The 14,667-nt window shown below is 38.6% G+C and overlaps 1 protein-coding gene across 1 annotated transcript in view; it reads left to right on the top strand.

Annotated features, from left to right (window-relative positions):
• Window positions 1-4,858, top strand: part of TOLLIP (toll interacting protein) — a 47,942-nt gene extending 43,084 nt beyond the window's left edge. The window contains exon 6 of the mRNA XM_007440023.4: window positions 627-4,858. Coding sequence (XP_007440085.1) covers window positions 627-841 — 215 coding nt within the window. The 3' untranslated portion in view covers window positions 842-4,858. The remainder of the gene's footprint in view (window positions 1-626) is intronic.
• Window positions 4,859-14,667: the final 9,809 nt, after the last annotated feature.

Genomic DNA, 14,667 nt, shown 5'->3' on the forward strand with positions numbered 1-14,667 from the left:
GACAGAAGCATCTCCTCAGCTCACAGCTTGAGCATGAGAAAGCGAAGAGGATGAGACTGGCACCACCCTAAGGAATTCATAATGTTTAGTTGCTGGCTTGGGGAGTTTAGAGTTAGTCTGGTGAGATTCTGTCTAGCAGGTGTGAGCTAATAAAGTAATGGATCTTTTCAGTACTGTCTCGTGGAGTTTAACCTGGCAAAAGGTCAGTTGCCCCTCTTAGCTCTGATCTCCTTTTCTCTTACCTCCTTTAAAGAGAGGTCAGTTACATGGACTATTATCTTTCATCTCCACCTCAGCAGATAGACGAATACGGTTAGAAACTATGTTCCTTATATCACTAACTGGTATCTTTTTTATGAAATATTTTAAGAAAAAATATGACTTGTTTTTTCAAGAAAGTCATTGATTCCTATCTGTCTTGGCCAGCAGACAGCATTTAATAACCTTAATGATCCAGAATTGCATCTGGTGTTTTATTGTACCTGATTAAATGCTTTTTATCTATATGTTTACTTCTGGAATTAACTGAATTTCTTAAAGGGGAGATTTTACACACAGCAACACTTTTGAATTCATGTTAGAATTTGGTATTTTCCAATCAATCTCCATTCTCTGTCTCTTTCCAGGGATGCCTGCTGTCTGTAACCCAGGCATGGTACCTGTGGCAGTTCCACCACCTGCAATCAACCCTCAACATGTATGTAATGAAGAGGATCTAAAATCTATCCAGGACATGTTCCCCAACATGGACAGAGAAGTAATCCGTTCAGTACTAGAAGCTCAGAGAGGAAACAAGGATGCTGCTATCAATTCCTTGCTTCAAATTGCAGAAGAGTCTTAGATCCTTCTCACACTACCCTTCATCTTTGTTACCCTTAATTTTGATTTGCCAAGCCAGGGATTTAGTTAGAAGAATTTCCCAAGCAAGCATCCTGTCTGAGAGGCTGTGATCTATTTTTGTCACAGGTGGTCATTGGGATATTGGTTTTTACAGATAACCTTACAGAAATCTCAGCCATTTTATAAATATCGATTCTTCTGTGTCCACATTTCTGTTTGAAAGATAGTGTTGAAATACCTCTGCTACTTCCCCTCCCCCCATTTTTTTGTTTGTTTGCTTTCCAAAACAAACACAAAGATTCTGTTCCTTGGTTCACTTCTATGCATTATGCAGTTGGTAGTCAGGGAGCGGGGGAGTATAAATTGAGGGATGAGGGAGACTGCTGTTCTATAAAGTGCTTTTATTAAAAGCAATCTGTCTCTCTCAAGTAACCCCTTTCTGTGAGACAAAAAGTGATTACACCATGCCCTTTGGCTTGTTCAGTGATATTTGAACATTGAGGCAATTTGTAATACTTCCTACTGTAAGGATACTAGCTTTGTTGTAACTTTCACAGTTATACTAATGAGAGATCACCTTTCAGTCTATTAATTGGGCACCAATGCAATGTATTTATTTTTTTATTTGTTTGATGAAGTGCTGCTGTGCTTCTGAAATTAAAGCATTTCTTTTGCAAGGCATAGCAACATACAAGTAGTCCTTGGGTTACGACCACTCGTTCAGCGACTGTTCAAAGTTATGGCGGTGCTGAACGAGGGGGAATTACAGCCAGTCCTTGAAGTTGCGGCCATCACAGCATCCCCATGATCACATGATTGTGATTCAGGTGCTTGGCAACTGGCTTGCAATTACAATGGTTGCAGTGTCCTGTGGGCACATGATCGCCATTTGCGACCTTCCCACAAGTAAAGTAATGGGGAAGCTGGCAGGAGGTCACAAATCACTCCGACTCCTGCCACTTTTTCTCCTGAGCAGGCTCTGGGTGGCATGGGGATCTCGTACTCTACCACCTGCCCTCCATAGCACCCACTCTTGGTGTCCACCCACGGCACCCATCTGCCCATAGCTCTTGCCTGTCGACCTGCTTGCCTGGGATGCAGTTTCAGCACCTCTTCCCATGTCAGGGACACGTGAGGTCCTCACTTCATGATGGCAACAGGGACTGCTGAGATTGCTGTTGCTAAGTGATCCAGTCATATGATGTCATACTTTATGACCTCATCACTTAGCAATGGAAATTCCATTCCCAATTGCTATTGTAACCCGAGAACTACCTGTAGGTGAAAAGGGAACAAAAATCTTCCTAATGTGTTGTGCTTGCTTGCTCCTATATTTGTGAGATACTCAGAAAATTAAAGCAGTGAAATGGTATACCATGGAAATTCAGCATTACCAGTGTAATAAACTTCCTTGTAATCAGTTGTTATAAACAATAATGCTTTGAAAAGAAACATATCTTGTATGGATGAAACCTGACCTTTTTTCCCCTTTTGGGAATTTGTTTTAAGGTATAACATTTCAGTGGAATATTCACTGTAATAGGGTTCCATAAGGTTCTAATTAACCTTAATTCCATTAAAGGTGAGGCATATGAAAATAATCCATTGCTACAAATGAAGACATACCACATTTAAAATACAATCCCAATATACAGGAACTGTACATAATAATTTTCTATTAGAGCTGTAGAGTTTTTGGAGGTAACAAAGTTTATATTTGTTTAAAGTTGGAAAAAGTGAAACAATGCACTTTAATAGGCACATTTTTCCTTACAAGCAATTTGAGTTTTTATTGTTTTAAACATTTTTAAATGCTGTCTATAATTGCCAGCCATACTTTGGATTTCCTCAAGCGTTTGAAGACAATAAGGTATCAAGGTGGTGATGAATGTTATTGCTTTGAAAGAAGAAAAACCTCATATTTTCTGTTCTCTTTTCTCTAATAGAAAAAGTCTATTAGAATTGCTTTATTGTATCATTATGAAAACTCCTGGCACAGCTAGCTATAGTTAAAATATTTATTTTTTTAATTGTTAAAATGTATGTGAGAAAATAATTTTTAAATATAGTATCAGATGTTTTTCCATTCATTGCTATATTTAAATTGTAGCCGCTTTACTTCCATAAAGTTAATAGATTAGATTAGTATTTGTTAATGTTAAATCAGTCCTTTTCCTTTCTTCTGTTGCTTTTTAAATGAAATAAGTTCTTTTTCAGAAGCCCCAGAACAGGTATGTGCCCATCTGAAAATCAACTGTGTTCCTTTCTCCATAGTTTGCAGTACTTTCAGAGTAAAGTTACAGTTTATGTCAATCATATATCAGTAATACATTGGTGAATCCTTGTGCATTTTTTTTAGCTAAGACCCTTAAGATATTTCATTAATTAGCAGTAATGAGCCAAAAGTCTAGAATACACCATAATACTATCCCAGTGGAATAAAATGAGCTGCGTAATATGGCTATGCAGATTTTTCAGTGATGCTTCACTTGTGAATGAAGTGTCTTTTTGGATCAGGAGGGGGGCAAGCTGTGAAGTTTCTTCAGCTGAAGCTTTGGCACAGGTGCTTCATGTACCTTCTGAAGTCTTCTGTTTGTGTTTTGGGATGCACCTCTGCGAAGTGGTTGGCACATTTACTTTGTCTTCTGGATATGTATTGAGCCTCCAAGCCTCTGCTGCTCTTTTATGCATGCATGCTGCACATCCAGAGAGATCTCTGAAGGGTCTGCATAGCCCTACTGCATAATTTAAAGAAAGCATGCACCTATTTCTAGATGTTTAAGTTTATTCTGAGGTAGACAGAGAGGAAGATTTTAAAGAAGATATTGAATTGTATTCTTGCTCATTTTGAAGCTGAATAAAGCCACATTCGGATAGATCCAATGGTTTGTTTTGTTTTACTGCTAACAGGGATATCCACAGAGGCCTGATCAGCATTTTCCCACTCTCAAGGATTTTTTTTTAAGAAGGAGAAGGAGGTTCTTACCTATACCTAAATAATTCCTCTCAATTTTCCAGAGTACTTATTTGAAGGGGGTAAAGGATCTGGAAGAAGAGGTGACGGAAATTGGCAAAGACCTTGTCTCTTACTCTACCATTCAGCCAGTTGGAAAGCTCTGCTGGATGAAAAGCTTCCCAGTGACAGAAAGAATACTTCCGTTCTCAGAAGCATAGGAAAGTCTTTGTATCTGAGAGCTGAGGAGCCTAGGAAGTTGTAGCTGTGGCTGTTAAGCTTTCTTTTTGTGTAGTAAAGAGCCTTCATAGACTTGGAGCAGTAAATACAATAAATTGCTGTTAACATTTTTCCTCTGTGATAATCAAGAGAATAATTATGGTACACAAATATTTATTAGTATCCAGTCTTTGGTGACTATTGTGTATTTGTCATAAAAAGTAAAAGAGGTAGATACAAGCATGGCTACAATTACATCCATGTTTTTGTGATCATTCCTGGATGTACTTTGATTCTATAAATATATCCTTGGAAATGCTTCCCATGGATTTCAGCGACATTTGCAGTCCAGTGTGAGTAAAACTGGGATACAGATTTCTGAGGTGTAGAACTGAAATGCACCAGTTACCTGCCACTTAAAGTAAATGCTATGCAGCACACAACTCTTCCTTATGTTTTTCATATGCTGTATGTGACAGCAGTATGTTATACAACCTACAGTATGATTTCACAGCCCAGAAACTGGGTTGAAAGTCTAATGTGTGAATGTGGCATTGACAGTGGCTTCAAACCCACCAAGAATCCAAGACTAGTTAAATTCAGGAACATTTCACCTAGCTAGATGCTTGCCACCTTCTCCAGTTCTGTCTGAATGTGCTGATGATTCTAAGTGTTTCCCTTTCTAGATACTATTGCCTGTGTTGGCTGACCTGTAATACTGTATTGAGGGTGTTTCACTGTAATCATTCTGAAAACATTTCATTTTTACTCTATTGATATCCAGCTGTTTGCTTTGCATTATAAAACTTATTTCCCATTCTAATTTAATAAATGTATACCACATCATTTACGGCCATGGTTTTTTTATGGGAAGCATGTTGCTTCAAAGCATGAGGCTATCTGTATTCAGTGAGATGTAGACAGTCTTAGCAAAACATTAGTAGTTTGTATTCAAATACAGAATATCTAACATTCATAAAGCCTCCTTGACTAATTATTCATTTGTCTGTGTGTAATGGAATATCTCCAGTGCAGGGATAAATTCTTTGAAGGCTGGAGCAAATCAGTTTAAAATCAGTAGGCTTCAAGGACTGGAGTGTTGCCCTTGAATCACAGAAATCTAGATTTGAGTTGATTCTCTGTTGATTCATACTGCAGTTCTTCACAAGTAGTATGGCAGGAATAGTAGCTATTTCAGTATAGTTGGACTTCAGCAAATTTTATTATTTTTTTTAATGTTGCCCATTAAGATTACTCAATTGTATAACCTTGCAAACCTTATTTGCCTATGTTAAATTGTATTGCTTTAAACTCTCAGTCTCTCACCTAAAGGTTTTTCTCCTAGTCAGTATGAGTGTTTGACAACACTTTCTTCCCCACAGAGATACCCATGCATAAAGCCTTATGTGGGAATGGTCTAATGCTGTGGAAAGCTTTTGCAAGAAGCAAGCCATTTGTACACATTCCACAAGGGGTGGTTGCACAGTTTCCTCGGCTCCTTCTCAGTTATCACAGCAGCAGCAGCAGGGACCTTTCTCTGTGTCCAATTGGAAAGCACTGAGGAAGAGACCATTTTATTATTTTTCTACTCCTTGTTTGTTCTTTTTTTATGGGAATAAAAGAAAAGAGAAGTAGGAAAAGGCAGAGGAGGTATTTCTAGATACTTAATGGGTTGTATGCTCCCTACAGGATTTTAAACTTATGGCAACAAAAACACTTTTCTGCAAGTATATGACTATGCCTGCTGCAGATGGCCACTCCTGATTCCCTTGGGGGATGCCATAATTATCAAGGCTTGTCTACATTGTCAACTTTTTATAAAGGAGGCCCATTGGAAGTAATGGTCCCATTTATAGGCATTACTTTGGAAAAAAGCATTCTTGACAGCAAGTCCAACAATTTCAATTTAGTTGGATCTTGGCACAGTTTCTGTGGATGATCCAAATGCTATGGCCCCAGCTGTCTGTTTCAGTCTGTCTTGGGCACCATACTGTTGCTGTCCTGGTAACTTGAGTATATACTGGCTTGATCATTGGTTAGATGCAAAAAACCAAATCCCCAGCATTTATATTATTGAAATCTGAAGAAAATAACTCTATTGCCCACTCAAGATTCTTTGTCATGTTGGGTAAATCATAAAAATCTAATTGAAGGATGTAAATTGCAGCCATCTTTTCCTTTGTGCATAGTTAAACAGATATATCAATGGTCAACTGAGGAAACCGTCTCAGATCAGTTCAGACTCATAGCTGTATTCAGAACTCTGATGTCCTTTGAACTGTTCCTTTAAGACCAAGTGACCAAAATAGTCTTCAACAACAATTTGGTGGAGTAATATATCAACAAGCAAGGTGGAACACATAACCAAGCACTGCTCAACTGGACAATGCACCCCTGGGAAATATGCATCAAGTGTAACAGCTTTATCATGGCAATCCATCTGCCAGGTACAGACAATGACTTGATAAATCTCAGGACAGCAGAAATACAGTATAAATGAAAGATGCATCTGATGGTCATCCAGTGCCGTCTCAACAGATGGAGTCAGCAAATTATTCTGCTTGTGACTCAGGGCAATACACAATTTCTTCAATACAGCAAAGGGGAACTAATCTGGGATCCCAAGGGAATGGACTGGGGAGAACTACCTGTGTTGTTTTCTCTACTGCATATTCTACTAATAACCAGATACATAAACTGCACATTGTTTTACAGTAATAAGGTATTGCTATGATAGGTGTCACTTTTTCTTTCAAAGTTGGTTTTGAACTACCACCTTAATGAACCCATTGATCTGCTGGTGGGAGTTTCTCAGCTCTGTCCATTAGGTTGAAGCACTCCTTATGCTTATTTATCTATAAAAATTTATATAGTCAACTGTCTCATAAAAAGTTACTGTAGGTGGTGTACAACAATTAATATATAAAAAGTCATTATTAAAATATATTTTTTAAAAACCTCAAGGTACAAAGGAAAGTGCATGTTAACCATGGAGCCATCTCAGGGTTTACCGGTCCCCTGGGCCCCCCAGGCCTGATGACATAGCCAGGTCTTGAGGGATTTCCAGAATATTAACAGGGATGGAGCTAACCTTGCTTCAGGGGGGAGAATGTTCCATAAGGCGGGCGCCACAGCAGAGAAGGTCCACCTTCTGTGACCCACCAAGTGTAGTTTCCTCACAGACAGAACCCACAGTATACCTTCTCTACCAGAGACGGACAGATTTGATGGGACAGACAGATATAATTGGGGAGAGGCAGTCCCTCAGATAACCCAGTCCCATGCCATGAAGGGCTTTAAAGGTTAAAACCAGCACCTTGAATTGAACCTGGAAGCAAACTGGAAACCAGTGCAGCTTTCAGAGCAGAGGTGTAATGTGCTGTTCTAGAAGCACGCGTAACTGCCCGCGCCACTGCATTCTGCACCGGCAGAAGTTTCTGGATACTCTTCAAGGGCAGCCCCATGTAGAGTACATTACAGTAGACCAATCGGGAAATAACTAGGATGTGAATGACTGTGAGCAGAGCCCTCCAATCTAGGGAGGGGCACAACTTCTGCACAACACAAAGCTGTGCAAAAATATTTTAGATGTGTGAAGACATTAGCTCTTTATATATATTACGCGAAGTCTTAAAAATAGTTGTGGTATTTTATACCATTCAGGACCTTGATGGGTGTCAGGTTCTGTAGCTCAGAGTCAGCAGAAGCTACTCAGACACTCACCGCATCACATCTAAGTAAGCATATTGTAGGATGAAGCCACTTTAAGCAGATGATGCCCCCGGGTCAGCATGAAGACGCTTCTTATACCTGGGATGGTTTGTTTATAGTATTTATTTTTAAAGCAATCTAGGAGGGTGATTTTCAGAAAGTTGATGGAATTTACTCAGCATTTTCCTTTTAATGTTATTTAATTTAGAAGTTTTGGTAGGATATGAAATGATGACAAAAGTGCTTTTAAAACCAATATACTGATGAAAACAACCCCTTCCAGGAAAAGTACTACTAACACCTTGTGTGTGCTTAAAAAAATACCGTAGAAAGCAGCACATTTTATGGATAAATTAGCATGTCAAGCTTCCAGTTGTGGATAGTTCACATTCAAAATACTATTATTTTTTAAAAATTCAACGTAAGCAGCTCTTAAGTAAGTCATTGGTTAGATTGCACTGGGATAAATGGCTCCTGTTGTCAGTATTTCTATAGACCTACAGTATATCTGATGGCACTAATTACACTTGGTAATTCAACAGCTTAGTTGAATGGGTGAAATGTCTATGAAATTTCCCATGCCACATTATAACGCTAAGAACCCTTGAGAGCTTCCATAGTGATTAGAAGCTCAGCATAGAGATGGAAAATTCTTTTTCCGCCCGCGCTCATCTCCCCAAGCAGTGTGTTTTGCTCTAATCAAGCCTGAAGTGTATCCAGTAGGAAACATGATAGCATGTCAGCATTGATTAATTGCAATAGAATGCAAATGGCTTTGTTGCCTTCCCTGGGCCAAGAGAAGGAACCATCTGTTATTCATAATTACTAATTTTACAGTAAATGTTTTCTTCAACCAAAAAAAGGCACAAGCACAGTGATGAGTAAGCAGGCAGAAGCAAGGATATTTCAAAAGCCATTATAGATTCCAAAAAGGCCAAGGATGAAAATTATGTAAGTGCAACTTTCCATAAAGGATGAACAGCATTTATAGTTCTATGCAAAGTTTCAGCACTCCTAGTCAAATTGTGTGTTTCAGTGAATCCCTGGGTGAACAAAAGCTGACACAACCTCTACATGATACGAAGTTAAACACATCTTTCTGCAAATTTGAATACTTAACCATTTTGGTGCAGTTGCCTATAGATTCAAAATAAAAAAACAGTGACTACTGCAGGTGCAGAAGGTTGCATCTCTTTCCAATCAGTACTGTGTAACACCTCCTATGGCAGAAATAGCTTTTCTGAAAGCTATTCTGTAAATGTTCTGTACAAACATTTCCTGTAGCCAGTTATAATTATGTTATGTGCCATTAAGATGGTGTCACCTCTTAGCAACCACCTTGATAGATTTTCTCCATGATGTTCTGTCCCTAACCTGGTCCTCTTTGGGGCCACTGCTGGGGCTAGAAAGGCAGAAAGACCAGGATGCAGCAAACCAGCCTAGGATTCTTATCACAGGACTTCAGTGCCAATGAACTAGCCCTTGTGCAGCACTCACTGATGGTTTGCCTTTGAGACCCCTGCTGTAGATCTTGTTTCAAGCATCTTGGAAAAGTGATGAGATGACTTTAAAACTGTGTTTTATTTTGCTTGCTTGCTTGTTTTTTCCAAGATGGCAACAGCTGTATTGGACTTGGTCCCTCCTGTTCTGTGGTTTTTCATTTGCCATTTTTTCTTATTTGATCAATGAGCAATCACTCTGGTTGATGACATGAACAGTGTGTTTTCGTTTTCTTTGACTTGTTCCAACCACTTCTCTATTGTGATTGGGTAGCAGAATTATATTCTGTGTGTGCTAGATTAAACACCCTGACGGGGAAGAAGATGGAGCAACTATGAACGAAGACTGGACAGACAAGCTTTGCAAAGCTTCCAAACAACTGAAAATTGAAGAGCTTCTTCCTGTACATGGCCTATTTTGGAAGGCTGGATGAACTATTTACTTTAAACAACCAATTTGAGCCACTAGACTCACCAGAAATGTGGAGTGAGAAACAACAATTGTCCTTCTTCCCTGCTACTCTGCTCCCAAAGATGGACTTTGTACTAAATAAGCAGTTCTACATTTTAGGGAGAAATGACTTGCAGAGGACCTTTCCAATAGAAAAGCAGTCTTTTCTCTCTGCAGATATGGTGCCTCTGTTTTTTTCAGAAACTGATGGCCAATAATGAATAAAGGTTCAATCAGACTGAATCTGCTCCTTGAATTCTCTGCCAATTAACCTTAGACACAGGAAGTAGCCTTCTTCAGTTTTGGTAAAGCTGTCTATCTACATTTACTGGGAATGTTGTTTCATTTTCAGTATTTAAGACACTGTTCTAAGTAAGTAAAATTTAGTTTAAGTAAATGACCAATTGCAGTAAGCAGTTGTAAATGACATTCATATAGCTACATGTATATTGTGAAAATGTGAATAGCTAAAATAGTCTAGCTCAAGAAATGAAACATGTTAATGAGTATGAAGTTGTACTGATTCCTTTCAAATTTGTGAATTTGGATGTTGCTGAATTTCGCCAAACCCTGTGCGTAAGGCAGGCTTTTTCGATTGGCATGTTTGGGGGTAATGGGAGTTGATGCCATTAGCACGGCATCAGTTTGGGGAAGGGTGGCTTAAGCTGTCTGCTTAAGGCTTTGAGCAAAATGTTAGTAATTTAATGCTGAAGGAAAATAATGTGTTCAGTACATTTTTGCTGAGTGAATGATTGGCAGCTGAATGGAGCTTAGACCTGGAAGGAGATTTGGTAACCTCGGTACTTAGGTTGCCCCATTTATCATGCCTGCGGTAATTCATTTAGGCTGTTCGCCCAAAGGTGGTCAGGTTTTCTGCTGTCAGGAAATTCAGAATCCTTGGTATCTAAATGATTCTCATAAAACTTTCTGCTAAAAATTGAAGCCTCTGGGAGGCAGCTTGAGTTATGCATGAAATACTTTTGTTAATGGCTTTTAGAGCTCTTTGCTGAAAAGAATCTGAAAATGTAGAAAATCAATTCAAAATGTGCTAGCTAGCTGTTCTCTATGGCATGTTTTATTGCAGAAAGAACAGAGCACCACTTCTATTGCACTCAGGTTTCAGTCAGGTGACTAAGTATGATGGCAAAAACAACCCCAAGCAAATTTCTTATAGGACATAGCTCTGTGTGATATGGAGAGTTGGCCTTCTGAGGCAAGGAAGAACCCTACATATTTATCAGTTAGCTCAGCAAGCAAATGTAGCTCCACATACTTTCTGCTCAAGGAATAAAATAGCTGACTAACTCAGTTCAAGATGAAATAGTAGGCCCTCTTCTTAAATTGAAGCCTTGTTGCTGTGACCACCTCTCACCAGACACAATCATTAGGCCGGCTGGAAAATCAGGGGCGTTTAATTAATGCAGTATAACAAATGAGTTAGTTGTGAGCCAACATCTGGATTGCAAGTGATGCATTATGCCTGCATTTCTGTGAAAAACGCCTTCCTGCATGGATTCAGAACACAGCATCTTTTGTTGCTTTGGTCTCTGCAGAATCGTGGTCATTTTGGATCCTTGTGAAAGGGATTGCGGGGGATGGACTGATGAGAATGTAATCCCATACACATCAGATAATGGGTGATTTCAACGTTGTCTATGGCTGTTTTGAATGGTGTTCAGTTAGGAGTGTGTGCCAACCACAAGGTTTGATTTGGGAAACAGTTTGGAAAACAGCTCTATCAACTTGGCCATTCAGTTCCAAATCTGAGTTCATCGCATTGTCTATTATGAGCAAAACACTGTCTATTATCAACAAAACATGTGACCTTAACTTTGGGCCAGAACTGGATGACAATTATATGATTTACTTGAAAATACAACTGAACCTATTAATTAGGGCCGCACTGGAAAGGGACAGGTGACTTTGGCCATGCAGTAAGTTCTAATAAGATAAAGTCACTACTTCTAACAAGATAGACACAAAGCAGCCACAATAAGTGAAATGTAAGCATTAGAGAATGAAAAAGTATTAACTGGAAGGAAAAGCATTGGAGAAAGTTTTTTTTGGGGGGGGGTGAAATCTTTCTACAGCTTTCCAAATAGTTTGTGAAGTCAGGAAATTTAAGATTTGGTGTAATCCTTTGTGGGGAGGCATAGCTACTTTGCTTCCTATCCGCGAAGGACTGAAACCGGATTGTTTTCTAGCTCCCATATTGTTTAATATCTAGGTGAATTCAGCGATAACTACCTTAACCAAAATGGAATTCCACGCCCTTAAACTCCATGACAGGCATTTGGCAGCACTGTTGTGCACTGCTGATGCAGTCACTTTTTTGGTGGGCTTCAGAAGACATTTACAGGCCTTAGCAGAATTCTGTAAGGAGGAAGGTCTGACAATCAATCACTCTACGTCCAAAATCGTTTTCTTGGGAAGACCTAGTCATCACAAACATCAATGGCAAACTGGAAATAACAAAAATTGAACAAGCTCCAGCTTTTAAATACCTTGGCATAATTTTTCAAGCCTCCAGATCTTGGCAGGAGCAAATGTATTTCTGCCAAAGCTAACAACAGTGTCAAGGCGATCCTGTTTTTTGCTTTCATTCTAAAGGAGCACATGCCTATCTGCCACCATCAAGCTTTTTAAAACTAAATCTATACCCCAAATGCTGTGTTGTGCATTTGTGGTTATGTGCCTACAATGATTCAAAGCCCTTAAAATTGTTCAATATAGGTTTTTCCATCTGCTCTTCTGCATTCTGCTGTTTCAAATGCTTTAATCCACATGAAAACTGACATTATTCCACTGGAAGAAAGAGTTCTTATAGGCCAACTCTCCTGTTGTCTTAAACTCCTGTTTTCCCATGGCTCTCTGGTCCCATTAATGGTTTTTCATGGCTTTTCATGGTTTTTTCATCAAGGTGGCAAGAAAGAAAATCTCAGCTGAGTTGTGTTATTGTGGCCTTTCTATCTACTCTTGGCTACCCCTAGATTAAAGAGAATGAAAGCTGAAATCCATCAAATAATCTTTGACACTGCACAGTAGATGGATTTGAGTGCTATAGCCAACCTTCAGTAGTGGGTTGCAATCTGGAAACCTTTTATACCTGCAAAGTATTCAACCTTGTTTCTTTAGCTCATTTTAGTGCCTCACCCTTGGCAATGCTACATGGGAAGTACAATAGGACCCCATTTACTGATAGATGCTGTGTTGGTGGTGAGAATGAACTTGAAATGCTAGTTAAGTTTCTGTCTGCAGTGATTTCCATATAAAGGCATAAGATGTCCTAATTTTGTCATGATAACATTATGAGATCTTTCTTTTCTCTTTGATTTTACTGTATTTGTATTTTATTCAATTTCTATTTTATGTTTTATTTTTTGACTATATTATATTCAATGTTTTACTTTCTTAGTTTTTTAAGTCTTAATTTTTATGTTTTGTATGACCATTATACTGTTCTTATTGTATTGGGTTGTTGGTTCTGTGTTTTTACTTTGCAGGTTACTGATAATAAATAAATTATGTAGTCCCTTCTGGAGGTTACTAGTTGGGCCCTATTCTTTTCATGTAATGAAATAGTAAATTATCACAATGTGATGGTTTGACTTAGGGGGTGGCAGTAACTGGTGAATGAAAACAGCAGCTGTACAAGCTGAACTTTGCTTAAGTATTGTTTATTAATCTCAAAAAAGCAGAATTAAATGGGAAAGCAAGTCTAGTATGTCCGTTGGTGCTATACAGATGTTTGTGCCTGCAGAATATGAAGCTATGTCATTTAAAGACTTGCAAACCACCACCACCCCCACAACAATCAACAAAACAGAAAACGCATGGACATATAGGAATTTAATTTTCTACATTAAAATGTTATACATTACTACAGTCATTTTAGGAATACTTGGAAGGTATTGCAATGAGAAAAACCTTCCAATGAGAATGCTCTCATTTTGAAAACAGCTGGCCAGAAGATTTTTTTTTTTTTTACAGGAAAGAGGACATTAATTAGATTAAGCAACTGGCCAAGAGAAAAACATCCGGTTCAAGAACACAAGGAGTGATCCAAAGTAGCACTGGATGATGACCGATTTCTGCTGAGTGTTCTTTGTTGGGTTTATCTCAGACAAAGGAAATTGTAAATTATTCTTCTTCTAGTTGGTTGTGGCTTCTTAGGTGCATGCAGTTGTGCAATTACACTCATCCACATACATATAGTCATAAATGATGGTTGTGCCATTCGGACATGTCAAGATAACTTCTTTTCTATGGCTCTTGGACTCTTGGCAACAGTTACATTTACGCTGAAATGTCTTTGCCTTTTGGGAATATCTGTCCAGATGAAAAAAAAAGTTAAGACCCTTTCTATAAAATTTAACTTATTACATGTACTTTTACACTGTCCATCTCGAATAAGTCTTGGGGATTACCATAGAGTTTTAAAACCTCAATAGTTTGTCAGAATGGCTAAAACTGCACATGGCCACTCAATCATCAAAACAATCCAACACAATCAAACTCCCAAGTGGAAGTGGCTCTTGTTTCCAAATGCAAATGAAACTCCCCATGTGGATCAAGGTAACCCTGAGCTTAGTTTGTTAGTTGCCACTATGCATGAATATGACATTACCAAGCAGAGGAATGAATAGGTAAGAGTATTATAGGCCTCTGTCACTTACACTGAAGAGCTTTTACAAGTTCCTTCACAGTAGGTCAATTCGACAGTTTCAGGAGATACACATTCATTTTCATGAATTAGAGTTTCATTCTTGTATACCTTGCAGTTTTGTGCTAAAAAATGAAAGGGAAAAGGAAATATTAAACTTTCCTTTTTCTTTTTTTAGATTTTTTTATCCTGCCTTTATTATTTTTATAAATAATTCAAGGTGGTGAACATACCTAATACTCCTTCCTCCTCCTATTTTCCCCACAACAACCACCCTGTGAGGTGAGTTGGGTTGAGAGAGAGTGACTGGCTCAAAGTCACCCAGCTGGCT

Source organism: Python bivittatus, unplaced genomic scaffold, assembly GCF_059951505.1.
Source record: "Python bivittatus isolate LINGU-HERP-01145 unplaced genomic scaffold, Pbiv_v1 ctg000480_np1212, whole genome shotgun sequence".
In the NCBI taxonomy this organism is placed as follows: Eukaryota; Metazoa; Chordata; class Lepidosauria; order Squamata; family Pythonidae; genus Python; species Python bivittatus.